We start from the raw sequence: 25,961 nt of genomic DNA on the forward strand, positions 1-25,961 counted from the left end.
AAAATATCCAGAGAATTTCGAACATATTCTGCTTCAAAACAACGAAATTGTGCCTAGCAAAAAGCTGCCGGGAACCATCTCTTCAGGTTCATGGGGGTGTGTTTTTATTGAAACAGAACTCACTAAAATGCCAAAAAATTACGCGTTTTTATGTGTTAAAACCTCTTGTTTACATTTTCAAGATGCCTTTTCATTTCCCTTTCCTTGCGAAGCTTCCTTTTGTGTAACGCAAACAACTTGTTTCTCTTTTGCTTTTCGCAATTACATTTCTCCCTTTCTTGTCTGTTTTTTTAAGTATTTATTTGTTGTCTGTTCTCCTTTAAGGTGAGAAACTCTTGAACATTGAGTTAGCACTCCCAAACTTCCTGCTAAACGTTAATTGCTCTCTCCTCATTAGTCATCAATGGAGTGCAAGCTACTAGATGTTGTTTTTGCTTCTATTTCAAGCCTCAAGACCCCGAGTTCTCTACCACCTCATTCGTATCTCGCCCATCATCAACCAAACACCCTCAAATTTCTCCAGTCAAAATCTGGAACTAATGGGCATCATCCTCTTCATGCCTCTTCATCTTTTCGCACAAGGTAACCAGCAAAATATAAATGCTTCATGTATACATATTTAACGTTGTAGATTACTTGTTATGGATGCTGGTAGTACAATGCCCTTCTGTTCTTACAGCAATAAAAAATGATGCCTGTTCAAAGTCAAAACATTGTTTCACATTGCTTTTACTTTTAAGTTAACTACTCGGAGAAGGATCTTCTAGAGGTTACAATCTATTCATGACTTAATTAGCTTCAAAGAGTTATGAGCGTCTCAAGAAAAAGCTTTGTCGTGCCTTAAAAAATCTGTTTGCGGACTGCTTGAGCATATCCTTATTGTGGACAACGGACATTGTAGCAAAGCAATGATATGTGATGGCCTAACATCTGAATAGATGCATGGGACCGCTGATACTCATTGGGATAGGCTTTGTGATTATGCTAGTTTGCTATTTCTTGACTTCCTTGGATGCTCAAGTATTGTGGGATTTTGCTAAATAATTGATTAGTTGCAGAGAAATCACATAAAATTGAGTTCAACATGACTAATTTGTTAGAAAGCCAAGAACGCTCCAGTTCTGGCATATGTGATTTTAAACTGTTGTCACTATTTCCTTGCCATGTAGATATGCTAAAGAAAGGGTGGACAGCAGCCAGACCTTGACTCTGGATGCGATAAGGAAGTCTTTAATTTTGCAAGAAGACAGTATAATTTTCAACCTTTTGCTCAGAGCGCAGTATGCTTACAATGCAAACACTTATAACGATGGTGCTTTATGTATCGGAAGTTTCCATGGGTCTTTTGTCAAGTTCATTGTAAAAGAAACCGAAAGGCTCCATGCTCAGGTATATTTTATAAGAGAAAATACTATAACAATCATGAATCCTCAGATTTTATATTATGTCTCTCCTTTTACATTAGGCGGGACGGTATACAAGTCCAGATGAGCACCCGTTCTTCCCAGAAAATTTACCTCACTCAATGCTGCTTCCGTCGCAGTATCCAAAGGTGAGAAATATTCTGTTGCTTAAATTATTTGCACTGATCCTTGTTGTGAGGTTGTAACCTTAGTTATAAGACGTGTCCTAGCGGGTTAACTAGTGACTTGTCAATTTGAGGCCTGGTCGGGGCTGGTTCCTTGAAAAAAAACCTGTTTTTACCAAAATAACATTGTTCCCAGCTCTTTTTCAGCAAAAAAAAAAAGTTAAAGGTTTGTCAATCCCCGACACGCGATCCAAATCTCAGGCCAGGTTGACCTCCGGGTTAGGTCTTATAAGCCTAATTGATGCTGATGGTGAAGTTTTACAACTTCAGAGTTATTAGATTTATGTGCTTATGCTTACTAATGACTTGTGAGATTGAATAACCTTTTATTTAGTCTGTTGTGATAAGTTTTACCATCTATCTGCTAATTTATTGAACAACTCAACGTAGCCTTAGAACCAATATCTTTCGCTATATTTGTCATCATTGGCACTTTGGCATTCAAATTTGTAGAATGAAAGTTGGTTTGTTTGGCACAAATTCCCTCAATTTGGCCCCCCAGCTGATTTCACCATCATTTCCAAGTGGAATTAGGATCAGTTGTAAAACTTACAAGTTAAAACCCAGTAGGCATTTCAAAAGAAATGAGAAGTACAGATTAATTTGGCTGCCAAAGGTAAAATTTTGCTCTGAAACTGTTTTCTGCATAGTATTGAAATTATCCAATCATTAATTTAGTGTTGTAATAATATATGCACTTTCTTAACAGATTACCTGACACGGTAATGTATTATAATGCTTCATCTTGAACCTAGGATTATGCAGCTGGTATGAGAATTATAGCTTCAAAATTCTGATATGACTGATTGGCATTCACCGTTTTAAATTTAATGTTGATGCTTTATGCGTAAACCTGGATTATCCCTGGGATAGGCTTGATCGGCACATTTTATCCTTTCCTCGCAACTTTCTTTAATAGAATCTACTGTATCTCAAGTGACAATTGCCTGTGGCTTCTAGTTTTGTCTAGTTGAATTCAGTGAGTAGCAATTTCTTTCTAAAATAAGATGCAGAGTTGCTTCTATGTCGACTGATTTGGGATGCCTACTGATGTGACATTAGGTTTTGCATCCTTGTGCTGACTCAATTAATATCAACAAAAAGGTATGGAATATGTATTTTACGGATCTTCTTCCAAAATTGGCCAAAGCTGGAGATGATGACAATTGTGGATCTGCTGCTGTTTGCGACACAGTTTGCTTGCAGGTGTGCTATTGGGAGTGATACTTTTACTTCATTACAGATAGCTCCTAATTGAATGGTACTATCATACTATTCAATGGTGTTAAGATGCTATCCACTGGATCTCTGTAAATGATCCCCTTCACTGCCACGAGTGTACCAAGCAGACCCTTATGAATGCTCGAGATATAACTGCACTGTTTCTTTTTTTTTCTTTTTTTTTTTTACGGAGGAATTGAAAAAATCATTCATGAAAAGAGCAGGAAGTTTTGGTTTCCCTTTTCTTTTTGGCGACCAAGCATTCAAAATCCCTCGTAGAATCCATAAGTCTGGATTCTTGCCTCTGAACCGAGGATTGGTACGACATGGTATAACGAACCTTGACCATGATTTGCTAAACTTCTCTGGCTGAGCCAAGCAACATGCAAGTGCACAATGGTGCTTTTCTGCTATGTGCCATGTGGATTTATACTCATCTATTTGTTAGTAGATAAACAACCGGGTGGTTTCTGCAAGATAGTATAGGTGTGAAATCTCATATTTGTTTCTACTATATATTGGACTCTTAATGCAGGCTCTGTCACGGAGAATTCATTATGGAAAATTTGTGGCCGAGGCTAAATTTCAGGAATCCACTGCTGAATACGAGGCTGCTATCAAAGTGCAGGTAAAGCTGCTTATATACTTGTGTCCTGATTTATTCCTCTGGATGCACCCTGTGATTCGTCGATATAAAGATGAACTTCTCACGTTATCATCCTGTCCTTATGCGTTGTGGTTATTGTAGGATCGGGATAGACTCATGGAGTTGTTGACGTATGAAACTGTGGAGGCAGCTGTTAAGAAGAGAGTAGAAATGAAAACAAGAAAATATGGCCAAGAGGGAAGAATCAGCCAGCAGGAATACGCAGCCGATCCCATATATAAAGTAGAGCCACGTTTAGTTGCCCAACTTTACGAGGATTGGATTATGCCTCTGACAAAAGAAGTTGAGGTTGAATACTTGTTGAGAAGGCTTGACTAATCCGAGGCCATGCGGGTTCGTTGTTTCACGATATTGATATTTCTAGCATGTCCTCTTAATGTCAAGGTGCAACATGTATAGAACTTCTGGTAATGAAATAACTAATTGAAGTTCAAACAAGAATGGTTGTCCAGCATGACTACACAAATTTTACTTCAACAAGATATTCCAGTAATGTTTTGAATGGTTATGGAATCTGTAAAGGCCATCAAACTCTTTCATGACGACTCTTGTGAAATTTTTTTTAACATGATATTCCAGTAATGTTATGAATGGTTTTGTACACATTTAATTGTACAAATGATGCTGATGTATGAACTGGGCAAGATTTGTGGCATGTTGTGCTTGGATATTCTTTATATTGGTTTTTGGTTTAGTTCTGTATGTGTTAAGATGTTTATTCCTTACAAACCTTTGTGATATTTTGTTCAAATAACGTGGCTTTTTGTGCTTTCTGTGACTCTTTGTTTCCTCTTCAAGACTCTGTTCTCTGCAATTCTCAATCCATGTTAGTTTCTTTGATTCATGGGCTTTGTCTGGGGGTAATCTAACTAGGGTGCTTCTTGGTTTCTTTGAAGTTTGGAATGTGTATCTTGTTGATTTCTATGTATATGTATGAGTGAGTCTCGTATTTTTCTTTTTCTCTCTTTGTTTTTTTTCTTTTACATTTTCTATAATTTGCTTAGGGTTTGCATGATTTGTTGTTTTTATGTAACGGTCTCAGATCGTAGTTCATTATCGCAGCAACCTCATAGAAGCAGAAACAGATGCATGCAACATCCACCATACCCTTTCTTTCTGAAAGGGAAGTTAAATAGCATTTAAGTCCACATTTCATTCTTGGCATCCGGAGCTAAGACACGTCTATAATAATGATGCCTTTGGTGAGCCACAACATACCATTTCTGATCATGGTTCATAATTGTGCTAAACAACATGCCATCCTTTATTTTGTTTGCTTTTAAAGTTCCGAATAATGTCCCATGGTCTGGTCATGAATCATAACATAAATAAATTTTGCAGTTTCTCAATCATGAAATATTATCAAATCTGAGCATTCAAACTTTTACTTCACAGGAGATTCCAGTCATGTTCCGAGCAGTAATCAAATCTGTATACCAGCGCCATCAAACTCTCTGTTTGTGGTAGCATCAATTTGAATTTTAAACCTTATGAACCAGGCAAGAATATGTTTGAAATCCATTTGCATCTAAAAAGAAAACAAAGGAAGGAAAGATAGAATATAACGCCAAAATTCCAAGAGAAGAGAAACAAACAATCCAATACCTTTTCTGTTGATAAAAGTTCAAAATTCAATAAAGATGTCACGTAGATCAGAGACCAAACTTGAGAACATTCATTCCAAACCATAAATGTATATAAAAAAGGTGGTATGATGCTTGGTATAATTATGAATCAAGATAACAAATAGTATGTTTTGGCACATCACGGATGTTGCTATTATTGATGTGCCTTTGCTCCAAAGGGCAAGTTAAAGAAGTTTAGGGGCGACCATTGGGCAGATTAGTCCATCTGCACCGCCTTTCCTGATATTTGTTGAGAAGGCTGGACTAATACCAGGTCATGTATGCTTCTTCCTTTTTAAGACTTCATTTGCAGACAGCTTTGGATGATTATAATTTTCTAATATTTTTTATATGTTAGTGTCCATCTTTCGTTGCTATAAGTTTTCTTCGCTAGCTCTTAAACAACAAGGACACTGCCACTGATGGAAGTAGTCTGCCTGGTGACCCCGCAAGAGGTAAGCTGCATGGCATCATCTCTCATTGGAATGATTTTGCCGAAAAGAAAGTTGTCATTGTCGACTTATGAGCTGGAAAAATCGTGGGTTTAGGCCCACCATGTTCCATTGCTTTTTTAAACTGTCTGGTGTAAACAGATGCGTGGACATGAAGCAGCCGATGGGAGATAAAAATTTGAAGACTTTTCATCAGTATTTGCTGCAGGGTATCAATCTACGTCATTTCTAACAGTTTAGTATGCAGTTTCCTTCATAGTATTAGGGCCCTTGTTATCTGCATTTTACCACACTCTGTATGGCAAATTCAGTGATTCTTCCTTTAATTGTCAGCCTTGTTTTAGAAGCATACCAAAAACTGACTGATCTTTGGCTTTCAAACATTTTGCCTGAATTTGCATGGAAGAAAGATTCGATTGTAACTTCTATGTGTTTTCTGGCATGCTGTATCTGTCGGTGTAAATTATGAACTGTACGCTCTGTAATCCAATGCGAAACTGGGTGGCAAATGCTGCAATTGAAATCGAAATTACACACTGACAAGTTTTGATGCCTCCTGTAAATGACTTATGAATCTACATCTGAGTTTTAGCGTTAGGAAATCTATCTTTGAAAATTTTAAATAAAAAGAATAGCTTGTGGAGCTTGAAAGATATGTAATTTGAGATGTTCGTATTCATGCAAACACACAAGCACGCAGGCAACAAAGAAAAAAAAATACAGAAAAACAGGGAGAGCAGAACCTCACCCCTTTCCTCAAATTTACAGAAACACCCTCAACTAAAATTGAAAACAAGGTGCCTCGAGAACTGTGAGGCGCCGCTTTTTTTCAAGTGTGAAGCTGCCTTTATTTTCTTTTTGGTCTGTCCCTTTGCTTTCAGATTTTAGCCAGAAAAGAGATCCCTCTCCTTTCCTTTTTGCTATTTCCAGTTTTCCACACCCCTCTCTCTCTCTCACAATTCTCAAGTCTTAACAACAAGGAGAGTGAGTGCTTAGTACTCGAGGGGGAGAGAGAGAGAGAGAGAATGGCAATGGAGAAAGCATTAACAAAAGTGAATAGCTTGAAAGTTGGGAGCCTATGGATCTCAAAGAAAGCAAAAGAAGAGTTCTCTAACATTACTGAAGACCTCAATGTAATTACGGCTGTCCTCTGTAGTCTATTCTTCTTCTTCTTCTTCTTTTACTTTATGTTTGTTTAATGATGGTTCTTGTCTCTTCCTGTCTTGTCTTGCCTTGTCCATACCCTTATTCAGTATGCCTTATGTTTTGCGTGATTTTGGTGTAATGTGGGTTGATCGAGGATGCCCATTTTATGATTTGTGCTAATTTTAAATGGATCTGTTGATTTTCATGGAAATAGGAGTCCATTCGGAGATGGGTTTTAATTAGTAAACAATTGTGCGTGGTGGGAACATTGTGTGTGAATGGAAATGATATATTTTTTTTACTTTGTATTGGATCCAAGGGTTTCAAAAACTTAAAATATTACGTTTTAAGTTTCTTTTTTTCTGGGATTTACTTGAAGAAAAGAAAAGGAGAATATATGAATTGAAGGAGACACAGTTTGAGTTTCTTGTTTGAAATTATTGTGTTTGAATCAATGGAAGTTGAAACTTACCTGTTAGAAAGGAATTTTAAGATTTCACATATAACTCTTGTCTTGTCAATTGAAGTTTCTTTTACATATAGGGTAATTTTGCTTTGCTGTGAAATATGTTTTGAACGTAGAGTAAATTCACGCTTGCTTGTGGTTGCAGACTTTCTCAACTACTGTTGAAGAGAAGGCAAAATGGGTTTTCAACAAGCTGAAAGGTAGGGATTATGTGTTATCTACTTAGATTATCTAAGGAAATGATTGATTATGCACCATGTCTGTATTTGTGCAACAATGATATTTAACGTGCCACTGGATTTTTCTTTCAACGTCTTTGATATTCGTTTTCTTCCTCATCCCTGATTTCATTACATACAAGTTATTGCATTCATTTATCTGCACTACTATTGCATGCAATTGAGATGATAACATGCTGTCATATGTAGATTGGAACTCTGTAATAATGTTCTGAAGGCGGAATCTTTCATCATTTGTATGCCACTGGCTCAATTTGGTGATTGTTGTTTTGCTTTTTCAAAGAAAGTTTCATAAATAACCAAGAGATTGGGTCAACAATGATACATTTTCCTCATTCTGATGCCCATATTGTTTTCCCTGTTCGAATTCTTTTGACCCGTTGCTTTTGTACTAAATTGCTCTACACATCACACACTTTAGTGAATGTTTTACCACCTCTTTCTCATCTTTAAATGTGATATTCCCATTTTGATCCTAGAATTGGGCGCCTGAAACTATTTAAAAGTAATTCAGGGCTTCATTTCTTCAATTTACTTGAGATTAATTAATTTGGGTTTGTTAACAAGGACAACATTTTTTGAAAGATTCTTTCATTTTCGAAGCCATGTCCGTTGTACCGGATGCTTACATGTATGCTGCTTCTTTCTGTAGGAAAACCACTAAAAAGCTTGCCTGATCTCCTCCGAGAATACAACTTGCCACCAGGTCTCTTCCCCCGGAATATAACCTGTTATGAATTCGATGAAACAAAGGCCAAGCTGATTGTGTACTTGCCTTCTGTATGTGAGATCAGCTTCAATGACTCTTCTGTAATTAGGTATGCAACTCGAGTAAAGGCAATACTTGTGAGGGGAAAGCTCACGGTTATAGAGGGAATGAAGACAAAGGTGCTAGTGTGGGTTAAGGTTACAAGCGTGGCAGTGGAGGGCTTCAAGTCTGATAAGGTGTGGTTTACAGCTGGTGTCAAGAAGTCTAGGCCTAAAATTGCATATGATGTGCCACAGACTGCTATCAGGGTAGAAGAATTTTGAACCGGGGATATGGAATATTATCATCTTCATCAATGGTTAATGTTCGTTCTTTAGTAATTTCTTAGCACATTAAGCATAGCACGTGCTTTGTAGTCACAATAGAAAAATCTCTTGCTATGGATGTAATTTTCGAAATCCAATTGCCTCTATAGCACGCAATTCAATGAGTTTGAGGTTTTGCACTCACCATTATTAGCGTTTTTGCGTTCGTGCATTTGGTGGAAGGAGGATCGTTGAGAGCCATCCATGTATGGAAACCACAAAAGAAAACAACGTCCTGCTTCTCCACGGACAAATTGCGATTCTATCGTGCTGGCAACTTGTCGAAACTACTAACAAATGTCACCACGTCGTTTCAGCTGACATAAATAATCCACAAAAAGAAAACAGATATTCCACAATTCATCATTGAATGCATTCTCAGAGCTGGTGTAAAAGAAAAAGGAAACAGTTTTGACATGGCAGAAAGGCAGTGCTGTCATAGCAAAAGGCAGACATTTGCTTTTGAGGATATCTGGACGGTTGATGTGGACTTATACATGCACAACCGGCCTCCATTCACGGTCTGAAGTTCTATGCGCAGCATTGCCACCTGCTGCAATCATAAAAATACAATGCTGAACTTTCGATACAGTGAACCTGCTTCTGTATTGACCTTTCATCTTGGAAAGAGAAACACTAAGCATTCAAACATGTTATGCACATAACTGTTAACACAGAGACATGCCAGCAGTTGAAAAGGTTGCCTTTGGCTTCGGAATTTTCTATTGGTAAAAGTGATCGTACAAAATGGACACCAGGAATTCTCATGCTATACTGCAAAAATAATATCATGTATCACAGAAAAATATTGAAGAATTGATCTTCTCTATAAAAGATTGAATTGTTAACTTGTCACTCCATCTGATGATTCCAAGTTCCCAACTTTTCTCGTATGCCTAGGGTCTATCAAATCAGTGATGTATCTGCACTTCATCCTTGAACTATCTCATATATTGATATAACATTCTCTATGCTCAGCAGGAATATAATGCACCATTCCAAAAGATCAGATCGTCTGTTTTGGATAACTTCTTGAAGGAAATGAATGTTGTGCTGCAAGAGGAGAGAAAAGGGGTGAGGGAGCAGCTCCAGATAAATATATCACAATAACTATCACAACAGATTCTGAAAAGTGAAATGTGGGAGTTGTGCTCATGGAGATTATCGAGCAATTGAAAATGAAGTCTTTGATCTACTACTTCCGGTTGAACTCTAACATTTTGGAAGAAACCTGAAAAAGTCCTGAAACACACTACAAATCAATCAACTGTTTACTCTCTCTAACGATGTCTGCTTGTTTAAATTTCTACATTTTGTGAAATATTTCAAGCATCCTCTAATTCATGCAAGTGCTTCCTCCAGCGAGCACCACAGATTATCAGCTCTTTCAAGCCTAAATCTCTATGAACACTATCACTACAATAACCATACAAGTAACTGTCTAAAATTCAGAAATAACCAAAAGCCATTATATTCATTTATAGGTCCAATAAAAGCAGACACATACCTCTACAAATTTTAATTTGAAATCCAAATTTCCAAAGCGTTGAGTAACTTCATACTCCTCCCTGAGGTACTCATATATTTGAGCATATTTTGCATCCCTCCAAGCAATTTCAGATCTGGAAAGTGAAAGAACAGAGATGGTAAAGGCTGCAAAATGCACATTAAAAGATCACAGCATATATTGAGCTTTTCAATTTTACAATTTCGTTCTTGTTGACTTGTAATTGCTGTCTTTTCTAAGTGAGGCTTGCCTTAACACTTCATCTTAGAAAAAGGAGTCTACACTTTTAATAAGCTAAAATGAGATTCTGTGAGGAACTGAAAAATCTAACAAGGCTGAATCAAACACCCAATCACTCTCATAATAACAGACTAGTTTGACAAGGAAGTTAAGGCCAACTTATTGAACAGAACTAAAGAACATCAATAGTTTATATGCTCCATGGAATCAAACAAGGCTGAAGCAAGTGCACAATCACTCTCATAATACCAGACTAGTCTGACAAGGAAGTTAAGGCCAACTTATGGAACAGAACTAAAGAACATCGATAGTTTATATGCTGCATGGAATCATCATTGTCTGAAGCAACACCCAATGGATCCCATACAGAAATCCTCTAAGATAAGCAGATTTATTCAGATGCAGGGTGCATTTCCAAAAATTTGCGACAACCCTCCCCAAGAAAAAGAAGATTCTTTTTTTAAAATGTTTCCTGCTCGTTAAGTTTTTCATGCTTCAATCAGTTGGCTTATTGCCATGAGCTTCTTGTAGACTAACAAAGGTGGAGAAATGTCACCACGACCTAAAAGGTTCTTCACTGCATGCTTAACGATATGATCTTACTGAAATTTCCTAAAAGCACATGGTTTTACATCTAAAATGGAAATTCGATCATAGAATACGGGAAAGAGACCATTTGAATCTATCATATGCAAAGAGAAACTAAACAAGCAATGGTAACAATGGATTACCTCTCAAAAAGACCAACTTTAAGAATCACATCAGCTAGATTTGAATTAGCCTTCCCAACAAGTTGAAGGAGCTTTTTCCTATCCATTGAGAAAGTTCCAGTTTTTTCCATTGCACGATTTATGCCAGCAAACTCTTCAACCATTCCATCAACCTGAGAGAGAGAGAGAGAGAGAGAGAGAGATTAACAGTTCAAATTATATTTAAACTTCTGAAAAAAATGGCATCCTGTTTCATATTGTTCTAGCCATTTTTTGATAATAAATAAAAATGTGCCAGAAGTTGAATCCTGACATCAAAATGATTAAAGCTTCAATATTTGAAATTTGCTGAAGTGTATTATGATTAAAGGACAATTTAATGCCTTCTTCTCATACATAGGTTTCAATATTGCACCATAAATAAAGTACTTGAACATGATATTACCTGTGAAACAAAATAGTCCAAAGCAATACTTTGCCCAAGCACACTTCCAATAATGCGAATACTATCAGTGTCTAAAGTTTTTAGGACAATGTAATCGAGGCCTCCCTGCATATCCTCATCCAGAAGTGGTTTCTCTTTTATGGAATAATCTAATAAAAGACGAAATCAAGGTCAAAACAAGAATATCATTCATATATTCAAAACTTATCAAGTTCAAGTGGTTAAAGAACAAATTATGGGGCCGACTCAAATTTGGAAAAACTGAGAGAAAAATAAAACCATGAGAGTTCAACTCAACTCAACCAACCCCAGTCCAAAACTAGTTGGCACTGGTTATATAGATTATGGTAACTGTCCTAAATGCAATCCTCATCTCAATCATTAAAGCACAAAAAAATAATGTTTGCACAAAATCACAAGATGTTAAACATATCTACTAAACAAGACAAATGAACCAAGTTTCCTGTTCGAATAAAACAAGATATAGGATCTTCTCAAAGAAATATACCATCTTTCCTCATCTCGGAGAGCAATCCAGAAGTATGCCTCCTTACCATTTCCAGGTACCTTTCAACTTCAGGATCCTCAATATTGAATAGAACAGCAGATCCATATTGGAATACAACCATGTAGCGGCAGCTGATATACTCTCTTATTCCAAGTGCCTGAATTAAAAGTCACATGTTATAAGATGACAGTCAAACCAATCACCTTGAAAACTACAAAAATGAAAGGTTTTTTTGCTGGAATCGGGATCTGATCTTAAGTATACATGATCCCCACGAATTTTATACATATGCGCAAGGAGGTAGATGTTTGGAACAATTACAAAGCTCAAAAAATCACAAAGAAAGTAGGAAAATGTCACCAAAAAAAAAAGATGTGATTGTTTTCAATCATCTTACACTAATATCTGAAGAGAAATCGAAAAATTTGAGGACAACATAATTCGTTGAGCGAGAGGTAGGAGGAACAACATAGCTTAAATTCTCTGCTTGCATGCTCTTCAAATTAATACTGCCAAAACCATGAATCTGATAAAACCAAACCATCAAGGGGAAAAAAACAGAACCACAAAGGTAGAAAAAGGAAAACACAGAGCATAGAGAAGACAGCACGTAACGAACCGAAGAAAGACTCTTGCATTAAGAGAATAAATGCCAGCAAAAGTAAACGTAAATAATTAAAATCGTCACCTTTTAACGAGCAAAGAGCCAATACAACAGACACTGTCTCTATCTCGACAACATTTTACTAGCGTCAAAAAGGTCACTCAGCAGGAGAAAAGAAAATCCTTCAAAAGAAGTTGCTCAAATTTTGCATGCAAACACAATAACCCGCCAATTTGAGTCAATAGAAAACCACCCAAAAAATAATTAATTAAATACGCATAAAACCCTACAGCAAAAATACACATTTCTACAAACACAGAACAAACGAAACCCATTAAGGAAAAGAAAAGCAAAAAAAGAAGAAAAAGTGACAGACCTGGTACAAAGGAAGTATGCTTTAACAGGGATCTTTCCAGATTCTTCACCTTCTTTAGGTCCCAGATCATAATTAATATCCAAATCATGAGACCCAGATTCAATTTCATTACTGTAAACCGAAACCCGAGAAGGGATTGCAGAAAATGACCTGAATTTGAAGCCACAAACAGTTTGGGTTAAAGGGTGTGAGTGATAAATAGGTCTGGGAAGATTAGGTGAAAGAAATTTTAAAGCTTTTGTGGTTGTGTGGTTAAGGAGAAGAGAAGCAGTAGCTCTCCACCTGCTGCCCATTCGCTTTGGAAAGGAAAGTTTTTTTAGGGCTAGCAGTTTTTTTTTTTTTTAGCTTGGGAAGTAAAAAACTATGATGCGATCCATGCCCTCTTCTTGTCTTCCCCGTTCCTTGGCTGCGGCTGCGGCTGCGCCACCACTCCTCCACTTCTCTTGTTTGTCAACAATTATTGCGCTTTTTTTAACATACTATACATGGGCAATGCTCCACCGTGTCTGTGTTATTATTTTTTTTTCTTTTATTGAATTATATTTAGATGTCGTCATCGTGTTATTAAAAAAAACTGCGGTTCATGTGATGGGTAAAAAAAACTGCGGTTTATTTGAATTATATGGAAACAAATAGACAACGCGATAAACAAGCAATAAAAAAATTTATGATAACTTGAAATTTAAAAAAGTACGATAACTTAGAAGAAAAAATGATGTTGTTAAATTTTCAATTGATTAAATATAAAATAATAAAATTAAATAAAAAATTAAAAATAATTAATTTAAGTCAACTCTGAATAAAAAAATAAGAATAAAAATAAAAAATAAATTAAAAGGTAGTTATAAATTTTTAACAAGAAGGTGAAATTGAAATACAAAAAATTAACAAAAAGACAAAAAAAACTTAAAATAATAAAGATTAAATTAAAAAAATACACCATAATTGAATTAAATAATGAAATTAAAAACCAATAAAATTTTTATAAAAAAAAAAAAAAAAAGAACACTGATTAAATTGAAAATAATAACATGTGACAAATTGTGATTGGATTATGAGATAAGTGTGTTTGGTATTGCGGTAGCTGTTGTGGTTGTGGTTTTAAAAAAAGTTGTTTTATAAAAAGTACTTTTAGTTGAGGTTGGTTTAAAAAAATAGGTGTTTGGTTAAAACTATGGTTGAAATTGAGGTTGAAGAAAAAGTAATCTAATGTGTCTGGTTAAGAATGATTTTAAAATTTAGGTTATAAAATAATTTTTTAAAAAATATATTAATATTGATGGTTTTAAATTTAAATATTGTAAAATTAATTACTCCTGTTACATCATGAAAAAAATAATACTTTATATAAAATATTTTTTATTATTCCATTAAACTATTTATAATTCCATTACGTACAAAATTCATCCGATAACAACTACAGTTTTTATAATTTTTTAAGCGTGTAATAAAATTAGATAAAATATTATCATATATAAAATTGATATTACTGTGCGAGTGAATTTAATTCACTCTATACTAGTTTTTTGAAAAAAAATATTATTCACATCGCGAATGAATTTAATTCTCTAAACTAGTTTTTTTTTTAAAAAAAAAAAAAAAAAAAAAAAAACAAATCAATACAATTAACACACTAAAAAAAACTGCGGATAGAGCAAGTGAGTTGCACTGTTTACGTGAACAGTGCAATTCACTCGTGAACAGTGCAGTGAATTGTACCATTCGTTATTTTTTATCTGCTACAGTGCATGAAAAGCATGTTTTCGTAGCTTTTTCTTTTCAGCATTTTAAACGCAAAAATGACATGGACCCAATGCATAATAAATCAATTTTTTTTATTATCAAATAGCTGCGTTTTAAATAAAACACAGCCGCAACTGCGTAGACAGACGCCCTCCTAGCCACCAGTCTTTGTGCCAACGACATGCTCTAAATTGGAACCAGTATACGGTTCAACCCTAGCGTCCCGCTATGTTTCTTATGCCCCAAACTAGAACCAGTATATGGTTCAACTCCAATGAGATCTGTTACGGGTTTTTGACGATAAAATTGGCGAGACTTGGTATTGCTTGTAGCAGCGGAGATGGTAGCGTGACTGGGTGCGTGTTTAATAATGCCTGGGTGCATGATTTTGGTGCTGGAGGGAAAATATTAATTGTTGTGTCAATTGTCATTATGTATGTTTGTGGCGTGTTTAGACTTCAATGTTTATGGTGGTTGTGTGCTGCAGAGGTGTCGTGTGGAGGCAGGGGGGAGGAATGAAAAAGCAGAGGTGAACAAATGAAGATGCTGTGCACGTTGCTTGCTGGGCGTTGTTTAATTTTTCCAATCGCGATGGATTATTTGACAAGGACGACGGCGGAGAGGATCGTGGACCGGGAGGGGGGGGGTTTGGATTTTTATTTTCTGATTTATAATTTTAACTAACTTTATCTTGTCCTTTTGTATTTAAATAAAAAGAAAAGGTTTGTAATTTATTTTGTCAATGGAAAATGGATGGAAAGAGTTAAACAAAGTTCAAATTTGGTGAGAATGAAAAGTAAACTAAATGAACGGTATGATGATTTTACCATTATAAAAGGTTGAGATTGCACGAATAGATGATCATGCTTTATTGCCATGGAGATATATATATATATATATATATATATATATATATATATATATATATCACAAGCTATCAATGATTTTTCGTGATGAGATTGTAGTTTAATAAAACAACAAAACTAATTTATATTTTATAATATGGATAGTTAATAATAATGCTTATATTCTTACTTACCAGCTTTGTAATTTATACATTTCTTATTAGTATTTTTTTTTGTTAAACTAGCAACTTAATATTATTTTGCTATATTTTTTTTATATATTAATAATCATATATTTCTTATAAATTTGAAGCTATGAAATTACTTTATGTTCTTTTTAGTTATTATATTATCTACAATGATTTTAAACAAACACTGTTACTTCTTTCTATTCACCGATATTTTTAACTATAATTTTAATTAAACATGTATTTTAATTCAACCAACAACTATATATTTTTTTTTTAAATTGTAATGAAAAAAAGAGTAGCTTTTGGGTCATCAACAACAAAATAATTGCAAGCCAAACCAAACAAAAACGCCGTCGTTGGAAGAGGCCATTTATCACTCTAGGACTGCTTCTGTAGAAGGCAGCGTGAGAATCAGGATTGCCACTCCGCCAGCAGAAAAAGAGCAGTGAGAGTGTACGCGTGTGAGCGCCTGAGCGAGAGAGAGAGAGAGGAAGAGAGGTTGCAACAATTGAAAATGGCGATATCAGGAGATCTGAGGGTCTCGGCAACACTGGCCTCTTACTCTAAACACCCTCCTCGATGTTCTTTGCCTCCCTCAAATTCCAAGGTCTCTACTCCTCTACCCTGTTACCTTGTTAAATTATCTCTATTTTCTTGTGTGTTTTCTGTTGTTCTTCCTCTACTATGCCAATTTATCTGCTTGGTTAAGGAATTTGAGAAATACAAAGGGAAATGAAATGGGGGAGAATTGGGGTTTTGGGTTATTTTTTACGGAAGACTGGCTTTTTGTTACTAAAACGGGGGCATACAAATGTTATTTTTAATTGGCTATGGATGGTAAGTCATGGGTATCGTTACTTGTTTCATTTGGTGACCTTGGTTCATAGTTATTTGGCCTATAGAGTATAGAGTTCAGTGCATATGAGATCATGTGTCATATCTACATATTATCTGAAATTTTTTAAATCTTTATGCAGTGGTTAACAATAAAGTAGGAGAAAAAGAATCTTTTACAAAATCGATGGTTAAGAAAGTTGCTTGCCGTAATGTATTTGGCACACTGATGTATTCTGAAACCGGATTGTCGTGAAGTGAAATTGTTGGCATGAGTTCTTATACAGGTTTCATATCCTGGCTTTAGATTTGAATACTCTTAAGGCTGAGCATTTCTTGTTTTAAACTTTAAGAAACATTTGTCCAATGCTGTGGATACGTTGAATTGTGTTAACTTTTGATCTTTCCACACATAATTTCTTAGACTGCAGAATTGAGAGGCATTTAAACTGCAAATTTCTCAGCAATGGGAGTGGCCCAATACCACAAACTGTTAGAAATAGAGAAAACAATAATAAATTAAACGGGCTTCAAGTGATAAAATTTACTTTGCCTCTATCACAATTATTTTCTGTTTATTTCAATCTCACTCTATATATATAACTCGATTATGCGGTGTTTTGTGCTTTTAATTTGGTTGATGTGGATGCATGGCAGCAGATGGTGTTACATGAACACCTTGTAATAGGAATACGATGAAAGACTTACTGGTTGATTTTGAAGAGTTGAGACACAGCAGTGAGAAAAAATAAATTTGGAGTGCTGGGTTGTTTAAAGTTGAGGGTATATATACTAATTCTGCATTTACTTAGGAGAAAAACAAAGACTTGGTTAATATATATATAAACCATGCCACATTCAGTAAAATGAAACAGCATGGATGCAGGATGACCAAATGCTATTCAGATAGATGTTATGATATTCGTTTGTGGAATCTACTTTAGTTAGCAGAAAATCTTTTGCCCTGTTTTTTCACACCTATGTATTTTTAGTATTGAAATATTTTGGCTAGCAGAATTTGGCATCTGTATTGTTGTATGTCTCACTGCAGTTAGGTCTTTTGTTCTCTAATGTATAGGTCGAGTTCCTTGGTTTCCTCAATGGAGGATGTGGCACTTCTCAAAACATGCTCAAGTGGCCTGGTGGCGTGTTTGACAGCCGTAAAATGCATGGTCACTTTAAACGATCTGCTGGAATTGCTGAAGAATATCAACTGTCCTCAACTGCTATTAATCAAGAAGCTGAAAGGTTGCTTTTAAGTACCATAAACATGAGCTTCTTTGAGCGTTTGAACTTGGCTTGGAGGATAATATTCCCTTCACCAACACAAAGAAAGAGCTCAAATGCAAGGATTGCCAAACAGCGTTTGAAGATGATTCTCTTCTCTGACAGATGTGCAGTTAGTGATGAGGCAAAACGGAAAATTGTGAACAACATTGTGCATGCTCTATCAGAATTTGTGGAGATAGAATCACAGGATAAAGTTCAGCTGAGCTTCACAACTGATACAGATCTTGGGACTGTGTACTCTGTGACGGTGCCTGTACGGCGGGTGAAGCCAGGATATCAGGAAGAAGAGAGTGGATCAATAACAAACATTGAGTACAAAGATACTGGAGAAAATTCTGGTTCTGTTGATGTTCGTTTTGATTTCTACCTCCCAGATGAAAGAACACGGTTCTATGATTAAGAGGAAAACAAAGGAGGATTTGGCTAGTATCAAACGTTTTTCTTTTTCATATTTGGATCTTTAGCCGCAAAGATAATCTCACTCTGTATATATGAAACTACTTTTGAGTGGTTGAAGATTTTGCTCCTTTTGAACTCTCTTCGATTTGGATGTTTGGCTTAATGACACTGGAGCATGTGAATTGGCATCTTAGAATCATTTTAGGTTTACTGTGTGTGCATCTGTACTTGTATGTTTCACTATCATCAGAAGGTAGCCTGTGGTGTGCTGGTTGGTGATTTGAGCAAAGGAAATGATTTGATGATTTTTTGTGATGTTGATTAAATTTCTAGTCCTTTGCCAATGAATCAGTTTGCACGACAACACAAACCAACTCGTATATCCCTTTATTGTGTTTTTCTTCCATGTATCTTATCGTATCCTTTCAATGTGTTTGTGACGTTTGTTGAATTTGAAGTCTTACTTTGGGTTTGGTTTGATTTGAAAATGGTTAGTCCCCATCTGAGATTTAGAGAAATCTCAGGGGATCCCAATGCGATTGTCCAGGCCATTCCAGATACTGAAAGATATATTGCTGCCATCTCCTCAGATCCTCATTCCTCAAGGCATGGGAGAGGACAGCTTTTGCTTCAGGTTCACAATATGGAGGTTGATGGATCGGAAACATTGAAGTTGGTCGGTGTGCTTGTCCATTAAAAGTGTGCCCTAATTCCAGTTGCCAATCATGCACACTTGTTAGTAAACAAATTATCATAATTATAACAATTTCAGTTGACATCTTAGACACCACGACTAAAAACAAGACACTTCCAGTTGGTTGTGTACTTCCCTTGGATAAACATTTTTCTTCTCCTCCACTTCCCCTCTTTACATCCTGTGGTTTCCTTTATTAGGGCAAATTAATTAATTCAAGACTGAAAGCACAGTTGCTTCCCTTATCTCCAACACATCACAATAACCAACCACACATAGGTTTCCATTTCTCCCTCTTGTTTCTTTTAACTTTCAAACACCTCCTTTATATATATATATATACCCCCAAATGAGCGGCGAGTGTTTAAATTTTGAAAACCCGATCGGAGATGCACTTTCCAGGGTCCAATTCGCCCCTCAATCCAATAATCTCCTCATTTCTTCTTGGGATTCCGTCAGTACCCGCTTATTTTATTTATTTATTTATTACTCCCCTTCAAAATTGCTTCATTTATTTTTATGTGATTTGACTCTGCAGAAACTTCGATTATACGATGTGGATAGCTCTCTGCTCAGATTAGAAGCTCCTGCTCCCTCACAAGCTGCGCTTCTCGATTGTTGTTTCCAGACTGAGTCTGTGGCTTTTACAGCTGCCTCTGACGGTTCCATTATAAGGTTTGTTGTTGTTAAAACAACTTGAACTCTAAAAGTAAAACCCGGCTTCAGTTTCGTTGTATTTCCTACATTTTTATCTTTCTTTATTCTAATATGGATCAATTTGTGTCATTGTTAACTCCGACTGAATAATTGCTTCCAATACAATGATCATAACTTGCTTAGCATTTCAGTAGCCTACGTTTTTGAAAGGTTTCTTTTGACTTTTGGTACACATTGCTGGCGTTTTTTCTTCGTGTAGTGATTTTGGTTATTTTTTGTAATTGGGCTAATTTGCTTGATTATGCTTTTGCTTACCATGGTTTTATTGGAGAGAAAATCTTTGGATTGTAATCGTGGTTTTACTTATTTTTGTAGTTTGAGGTGGTATGCCATGGTTTTCATGCATTATTTATTGACTCTTTTCGGGGCAAATTTTTCTAGGTATGACTTGCATTCAGGAACTAATGATGCTATTGGAAATCATCAGGATATAGCAGCATGTGTGGGATACTCTATTGAAACATGTAAGCTACCTGTACCATGCTCACACGAATTTAACTTCGAATTTGACACATATTGCTTTCTTTTTTTGTAATTTTCTGCAAGACGAGATATGCGTGCTCAACCTAACATTATATTTTTTTTGTTGGAGATCTTTATATTTCTACGGAGCACTATTAAATCCCGTCAACTGTTTGCAGAATATGATCAGTCATATATCTAGTTAACATGTTGGAACTATACACAAAAAGGGTGAATATCAAAGACAACCAAGTTGAAGCAACCAAAAATAAGACCTTTGCATGCATTTTCGTTGGGGATTTTACCATCCATCCACCTTGTAGAATCTAGAGATCTTGCTTTCCATCCTTTTGATTTCTTTTTAAAGGTTAGGGTTTCTGTTCTTTGCATCATAATTTGTAACATTATGATATGTATGATTGGCGATGCAACATATATGGTTGTAGAAGATGGGCGCTAAGACATACAAAGAGTCCATTCCCCCCTATTTGCTCATGGATATGCTATTTCCTTGCTGCCCCATTGCTGACAGAGTTTCTGATGATTCTTTTCTATTCGACTGTTATATAGGTCAAGTGATTTCAGCTGGTTTGGACAAGAAGGTAATGTCTTGGGATGTCCGCTTGGCAAATCCTCTTACACTCTTCAGAAATCTAGATGCAGAAATTGAGTCCATCTCTGTCTCTGGGTTTGATTTGATGGTAGCTGTTGGAGCAGCGGTGAATATATATGACTTGCGGAACTTTGAAAGAGCAGTTGATTTAAAAGAATCATCTATGGATGTAGGGATAAGATGTGTTGCTTCAACTTCATATACCAGAGGTACTAAGATACTGATAGTGTGAGCTTTGTATTTTTCAGCATGTAGTTTCTGGTAGAAAACTTCCTTTGAGGGGAATGTCATTATTATTAGAACATAATAATTCCTTAAAAGTGAATCAAACAAACTGTAATTGTTTTTCTATCATATATATCAAGTGTGTGGTTACTTGTAATATATATATATATATATGGCATGGTAAGAAGGTTTAAATCATCCTATAACCATTTTAAAAGGCATTATATTCCCTTTTTTTCCTTCTCTTCCCCTCTCCCTCTCAATCTTTTGAAATAGGATTTTTTTTCTTGAAGGATATGCAATTGGATCAATAGATGGACGGGTAGCTGTAGAGATCTCAAATCCATTAAATTTAAATTCCATCAGGTCAGTCTTTTGCTTATATTTCTTCAAGCATGCTTCATTTGTTGAAGATCTCAAATTTCTAGTGCATTTCCAATTATTGTTAATCTTTGGATTCTTTGTTTTGCTAGAGGTATTTGTGTTTTTTTTCGCCCCACTGCTAAAGTTATTCACAGTGCAGATCCTCAGAATGTCAACACGCTTTCCTTTTACTTTTAACCAAGACTGAACTTAATGCCATTCCACATTCTTATCATCCTATCCCAAGGTCAAGGACAATTCTGCAAATGTGACAAGAGTTCTATAATACATGAGGCATCCTAGAGATCATAGGATATTTCCAACTATATTACTAAGCTAGAACTTGACAAGCAGAATGGAATTGCATCCTATTGGTTATTGAGTTCTAAATCTTTTAGAGCAAAGAGACTTAGCCCTTATTTTTCTTTTGTTTTTTCACATACATGTGCACTAGACTAGATATACTTCTATGGTTTCACTGCTCCACTTAAGAAGTTGGATTTAAGGTACTGATGTTGAGATACTAATCCTTCATCATCAAATACATTTTTAATGCAAGTAGTATATAGTTTCTCCTATTAGTGATGATATCAACTGCGAGTTCCATAATTTGTTCTCAAAGTTGCAATCTTGCTCTTAGTGCCCTGGATATTTCAATTTGATCATTGTGATACGTGTTTGCTTTCAAGCTGCAGAACAAAGTATTGAGCTGGTATTCATCATATGTGTGTGTGTGTGTTTGTTTGGTGTGTTCCTTTCTATGTTTTCTGAGCATCTGCATATTTGGGATGTTGATGTGGACAATTTGCTAATAATTTTGCCTTGTGCATTTCAAAATGAACTGCAGATACACTTTTCGGTGTCACCCTAAGACAAAGGATGGAAAAGCACATCTAGTATCAGTTAATGACATAGCATTCAATCCACTGTAAGTGCAATCAAGTCAAATGTTTGCCGTTGTGTACCTCTGAAACTAAAACTGATGAATGTTTCTGATTTAGCATGGGTGGTACTTTTGTCACTGGTGATAATGAAGGCTATGTTACTGCATGGGATGCTCAAAGTAAAAGAAAATTACATGAGGTATATTCCATCTGATCAGAGTATAATAGTTAGCTGCACAATAATTTCTTTTTCAATCATACTTCTTTTAAAAGTGGTTAATTTCTCGTCTTGTTTTTAGTTTCCTAGATATCCAAACAGTGTGGCATCCTTATCATACAACCATGTGGGGCAACTTTTGGCTGTTGCATCAAGCTACACATACCAAGAAGCTAATGAAACGTATGCCACTCCTGTAGCCAACTGCTTTGTGATTTTGTTTTACTATACTCTTCTAAAATATTAATGCTAGAAATCATGATCGTGTTTCTTTCGTATCTATTATGCTTGGGTTACTTTGTTTTCATTGTTGTCATTTGGTTTTCCAAAACATCTTGATGCATCTATTCACAATCTCCAATCTAGTTTTTTAATTATGAATATTTTTGTCCTTTTCTTCTCATATCTACTCCACTTTATCCGCGCTGTATGATCCAAGGAGACCTGACCACAACAACAATGTTCTCGTATTTGATTGTGGCATGGCATTACCACATACGTGTTTATTGATCAAATTGCCTGACCATGCATATTTATCAATGTGACTTTTCCATGACAGGGAGGTGCCCCCTCAAATATTTATTCAGAAAATGGATGGCAGCGACATTGGATATTCTCCTGAAGTTTCAAGAGATTCAAGTAGGAAATGAGCTTTAGTATGCTTGGTAAAGAAGGTAATAAATCCAATTTTAGAAATAAACCTGCTTTGCAATTTTTATCGTAGTTGCGTATAACAGTGACACTAGATGGCATGTTGGTGCCCACATATTAATAAAGGAAGTCAATTCCCTTTTTTTTTGTGAATTACTTTAGCCCTTTCGTTCTCAAGAGCTTGTTCCAACCTGCAAAATGTGGAGGATAAAGTGCATAGTCATTTCATTTACGATTGCTGGCTGTGGTCATTTACCTTGTCCCTTCATTTATTTGTATTTCAGATTGTTCAAAACGGCCAAACCATTTTCACACTGTGGCGTCCATATTTTTATGTCCTTACATAGTGCACCGCATTCTTGAGCAGGTGTAGCGGATTTACCTCCTTGGCTTCTTTACTGAAGGTTTGGTATTTCTCCTTGCAGAGAAATCCAAGGCTAATCATGGTGTAATGCTTGTAACATTAAAATCTAGAGCTGATGATTTGTGACTGAGAGAGGAGTGATTTGTGACTGCAAAATGATTGAGTTTAGAATTTTTAGAAACAGCGGGTGCTTTTTTATTAAACTATGTAAAAATTCGTTGTATCTGTAACAGATACCAGTCGATACAATGGTTCTTTTGTCCAGCTTTAATTCGATACATGCACAGCTGAATTGTGGGTACTAACTTGTAAGACCTTTTTCGACTCTTCACTTTTTCTCTCCCTGTTTTCGAATGGACTCGGATACTGGGAAAGAAGGATTTGTTTTATGTGAGGCGATGAGTGAAACGGAATGGCTGTTGGTTGTGTTCGGAAAGATTTGAAGTTCCAATTTTATTACTCAGCAGTGCTGCTAATAGTTTTTAAAAATATATTAAAATGGTATTTTTTTTTATTTTTTATATTAATACATAAAACAATACGAGAAATATTATTAATAATAATAATAATAAATTTTCATAAAGTATTATTTGGAACGTAATTTTCAACTGTTGTTAACATAAACTGAGCTTTATGGGAAATTATTGTAGCTCAAGAGAAAAATCACTATTCATTGAAATTGAAATAGTGAAGTGACAAGTTTGGTCTTCTCACCATGAAACACAAAGCTTTCTATTAGAGATAAGTACGTCTTTTCATAGATGTATAGGTTATTATTTATTTAATTGGGGGTAGCTTAGTATTTTCTTATCTTATGGTGCATTAAAATTACTTAAATGCTTTAAAAGCAAAATTTTTGTTTACTTGGGTCTAGATGCTCGTTGGATATTTTTACAAGTATATTGTAATGATTATGTAGTCTTTAGATTTTTTTTTTAAAAAAAATCTACTTTCATCTTAGTTTTTTCATATTTTTCATGTAGTTTTATAAGCAAATTAATATTTTTATATTTTTCTTCTTTCTTTGCCTTGATTAGTGTGATGCTCCTATAACCCTTCAATTTATTTTTTTCTTGGAATTTCAATTCTTATTTTAATTGCAATTCTTTTATTTTAATTAATTATTTTAAATTAAAATTATTTTCAATTTTATTGTCTTTTAATCTTTTTAATCTCTTATATTTAATTCTCACCTTTTTTATTGTTAATTTTTTTAGGTGATCTTTCAAGTTGATATCTTTTTTTGTAATTTCATTCTCTGTTTTTTTTTTCTATGAAGTTTAATCCATATTTTTTTTATTGTTGTTTTTGTATATTTTTGGAACATATTTTTTATTTCATTCTTCAATATTAAATTTGCTTAGGAATTAAACTTTTTTATTGAGCTCAGTATATGATTTCATGCATTACAAATTTAGAAGATAAATCAAGATGTAAAAGATTTAACGAAGTTTGCATAGTTTCTCGTACTACTAAATTAAAGTTTTTTTTATATTATTAAAATAATTGAGCTTGCCAAATTTGACTTGATGATTTGAGTTTAGAATTTTTTTTTTTTAATTTTCAACATTAAATTTAGTTATGAGTTGGGATTTTTTGTTTAAACTCCAGTCTAAGATCTAAGATTTCACATATTTTAAATTTAGAAAATTAACCCATGATGGGAAAATTCACTCATGTTTGCCTGATTTTTTATATTATTAAATTAGAATTGTCTTTTTTTTTTTTACATATGATTGAATTAAATGATCTCATGAAACACAAGCAACTCAATGACTTGATTTTTGGATTTTTTTGACTTGTTTGGAAACACTTACATTGCCTTGACTTCTTCTTTTTTTTATTTAGTTAAAATTCCTCTAGCCTGTAATGTAGCTCCGATCACTAATCTAGGTTTATTTGTGTCATTTTTTTTTCTGTCTTTTTAGATTTAATTTATTCTTCTCACTTTTTACTTTTAATATTTACTTCATCATGATTGACTTGACTTTCATGATTTGTTTATAGGTTTCATAGGATTATCACGTTTTCCTGCCTCAAATTACAGGTTTCATAGGTTAACTATAATTGGCCGAAGTCAATTTAACACACTGTCATCTTAATATATAATTTTTAAAAACAATGTCATCTAATATGTCAATATTTAAGTACTTTAAAAGTTTTTTTTATGTAGCATGTATCAAATTTTTAACTAGATGTTTTTATATTTTTAAAAAAGATTTTAAAAAAATTACCCAACTTATATTTTGCAAGTAAAAAAAAACTAGTTAAGTTCTATTGTTCAACCTCTTAAAACACTATTAATAAGATAAATATATTTAAATTAACAAGGTGATAATAAATTTGTCAATTAAAATGTTATTATTTTTTTATAAAAAAATAAGCGTATATGCATTGCTGTGTGACCATTTAATTATACTGGGTTATCGGGGTGATAATCTCGGTTTAGGATAAAAAGATTTGAAAATTATATTTTAATTAATTTAGCAAACTTAAAAATTAAGTTGTATAATGCGGACTAGTGTCCGTACAAAAACAAATTTCCACATTTCAAATCAAATGCCATAATAATAATATAAAAAATAAATGTATTGAAGTAAA

At 34.8% G+C, this 25,961-nt stretch overlaps 5 protein-coding genes across 9 annotated transcripts; 4 read left to right on the forward strand and 1 right to left on the reverse strand.

Annotated features, from left to right (window-relative positions):
* Positions 1–248: 248 nt before the first annotated feature.
* Positions 249–4,254, forward strand: LOC118042990 (chorismate mutase 1, chloroplastic). Of its 3 annotated transcripts, none has more exons than XM_035050768.2 (6): positions 249–582; positions 1,170–1,389; positions 1,466–1,552; positions 2,651–2,794; positions 3,345–3,437; positions 3,558–4,254. In XM_035050768.2, the coding sequence occupies exons 1-6, from the start codon at positions 404–406 to the stop codon at positions 3,792–3,794; spliced, it is 960 nt and encodes a 319-aa protein (XP_034906659.1). In that variant the 5' UTR covers positions 249–403; the 3' UTR covers positions 3,795–4,254. The 3 variants fall into 3 exon arrangements, with proteins under 3 accessions (XP_034906659.1, XP_034906660.1, XP_034906661.1); XM_035050769.2 differs by having other exon boundaries at positions 2,651–2,692; XM_035050770.2 differs by lacking the exon at positions 2,651–2,794.
* A 2,050-nt stretch (positions 4,255–6,304) lies between these two features.
* Positions 6,305–8,622, forward strand: LOC118042993 (uncharacterized protein At5g01610). Its single transcript, XM_035050773.2, has 3 exons — positions 6,305–6,686; positions 7,311–7,365; positions 8,057–8,622. Exons 1-3 carry the CDS (start codon positions 6,579–6,581, stop codon positions 8,434–8,436), a joined length of 543 nt encoding a protein of 180 aa, XP_034906664.1. The 5' UTR covers positions 6,305–6,578; the 3' UTR covers positions 8,437–8,622.
* A 547-nt stretch (positions 8,623–9,169) lies between these two features.
* Positions 9,170–13,367, reverse strand: LOC118042992 (protein RETARDED ROOT GROWTH, mitochondrial). Its single transcript, XM_035050771.2, has 7 exons — positions 12,869–13,367; positions 12,286–12,397; positions 11,889–12,045; positions 11,381–11,529; positions 10,957–11,108; positions 9,986–10,100; positions 9,170–9,531 (listed from the first exon to the last, which is right to left on the reverse strand). Exons 1-7 carry the CDS (start codon positions 13,159–13,161, stop codon positions 9,409–9,411), a joined length of 1,101 nt encoding a protein of 366 aa, XP_034906662.1. The 5' UTR covers positions 13,162–13,367; the 3' UTR covers positions 9,170–9,408.
* Positions 13,368–16,001: 2,634 nt separating this feature from the next.
* On the forward strand, positions 16,002–18,313 carry LOC118042995 (cell division topological specificity factor homolog, chloroplastic). Its single transcript, XM_035050778.2, has 2 exons — positions 16,002–16,254; positions 17,560–18,313. Exons 1-2 carry the CDS (start codon positions 16,162–16,164, stop codon positions 18,169–18,171), a joined length of 705 nt encoding a protein of 234 aa, XP_034906669.1. The 5' UTR covers positions 16,002–16,161; the 3' UTR covers positions 18,172–18,313.
* Positions 18,314–18,461: 148 nt separating this feature from the next.
* Positions 18,462–23,624, forward strand: LOC118042994 (mitotic checkpoint protein BUB3.3). 3 transcript variants are annotated; one of them, XM_035050774.2, is made up of 10 exons: positions 18,462–19,318; positions 19,403–19,539; positions 19,963–20,045; positions 20,614–20,865; positions 21,175–21,247; positions 22,092–22,172; positions 22,246–22,327; positions 22,428–22,528; positions 22,905–23,019; positions 23,281–23,624. In XM_035050774.2, exons 1-9 carry the CDS (start codon positions 19,214–19,216, stop codon positions 22,993–22,995), a joined length of 1,005 nt encoding a protein of 334 aa, XP_034906665.1. In that variant the 5' UTR covers positions 18,462–19,213; the 3' UTR covers positions 22,996–23,019; positions 23,281–23,624. The 3 variants fall into 3 exon arrangements, with proteins under 3 accessions (XP_034906665.1, XP_034906666.1, XP_034906667.1); XM_035050775.2 differs by having other exon boundaries at positions 23,364–23,624; XM_035050776.2 differs by having other exon boundaries at positions 23,422–23,624.
* The last annotated feature ends 2,337 nt before the right edge of the window (positions 23,625–25,961 follow it).

The sequence above is a fragment of the Populus alba genome, chromosome 10 (genome assembly GCF_005239225.2).
Source record: "Populus alba chromosome 10, ASM523922v2, whole genome shotgun sequence".
NCBI lineage: Eukaryota > Viridiplantae > Streptophyta > Magnoliopsida > Malpighiales > Salicaceae > Populus > Populus alba.

Excerpts from the sequence above, each read along its gene's own strand:
- LOC118042990 (XM_035050768.2), top strand. The coding sequence starts at position 404 with ATGGAGTGCAAGCTACTAGATGTTGTTTTTGCTTCTATTTCAAGCCTC. Across the intron at positions 1,390-1,465 it reads CCGAAAGGCTCCATGCTCAG|GCGGGACGGTATACAAGTCC; the intron begins GTATATTTTATA and ends CTTTTACATTAG. Across the intron at positions 3,438-3,557 it reads AGGCTGCTATCAAAGTGCAG|GATCGGGATAGACTCATGGA; the intron begins GTAAAGCTGCTT and ends TGGTTATTGTAG.
- LOC118042993 (XM_035050773.2), top strand. The coding sequence starts at position 6,579 with ATGGCAATGGAGAAAGCATTAACAAAAGTGAATAGCTTGAAAGTTGGG. Across the intron at positions 6,687-7,310 it reads ACATTACTGAAGACCTCAAT|ACTTTCTCAACTACTGTTGA; the intron begins GTAATTACGGCT and ends TTGTGGTTGCAG. Across the intron at positions 7,366-8,056 it reads GGTTTTCAACAAGCTGAAAG|GAAAACCACTAAAAAGCTTG; the intron begins GTAGGGATTATG and ends TTCTTTCTGTAG.
- LOC118042992 (XM_035050771.2), bottom strand. The coding sequence starts at position 13,161 with ATGGGCAGCAGGTGGAGAGCTACTGCTTCTCTTCTCCTTAACCACACA. Across the intron at positions 12,398-12,868 it reads GCATACTTCCTTTGTACCAG|TATTAATTTGAAGAGCATGC; the intron begins GTCTGTCACTTT and ends TGGTTTTGGCAG. Across the intron at positions 11,530-11,888 it reads CTCCGAGATGAGGAAAGATG|ATTATTCCATAAAAGAGAAA; the intron begins GTATATTTCTTT and ends GTCTTTTATTAG.
- LOC118042995 (XM_035050778.2), top strand. The coding sequence starts at position 16,162 with ATGGCGATATCAGGAGATCTGAGGGTCTCGGCAACACTGGCCTCTTAC. Across the intron at positions 16,255-17,559 it reads TGCCTCCCTCAAATTCCAAG|GTCGAGTTCCTTGGTTTCCT; the intron begins GTCTCTACTCCT and ends TCTAATGTATAG.
- LOC118042994 (XM_035050774.2), top strand. The coding sequence starts at position 19,214 with ATGAGCGGCGAGTGTTTAAATTTTGAAAACCCGATCGGAGATGCACTT. Across the intron at positions 19,319-19,402 it reads TCATTTCTTCTTGGGATTCC|AAACTTCGATTATACGATGT; the intron begins GTCAGTACCCGC and ends TTGACTCTGCAG. Across the intron at positions 22,529-22,904 it reads TACCAAGAAGCTAATGAAAC|GGAGGTGCCCCCTCAAATAT; the intron begins GTATGCCACTCC and ends TTTCCATGACAG.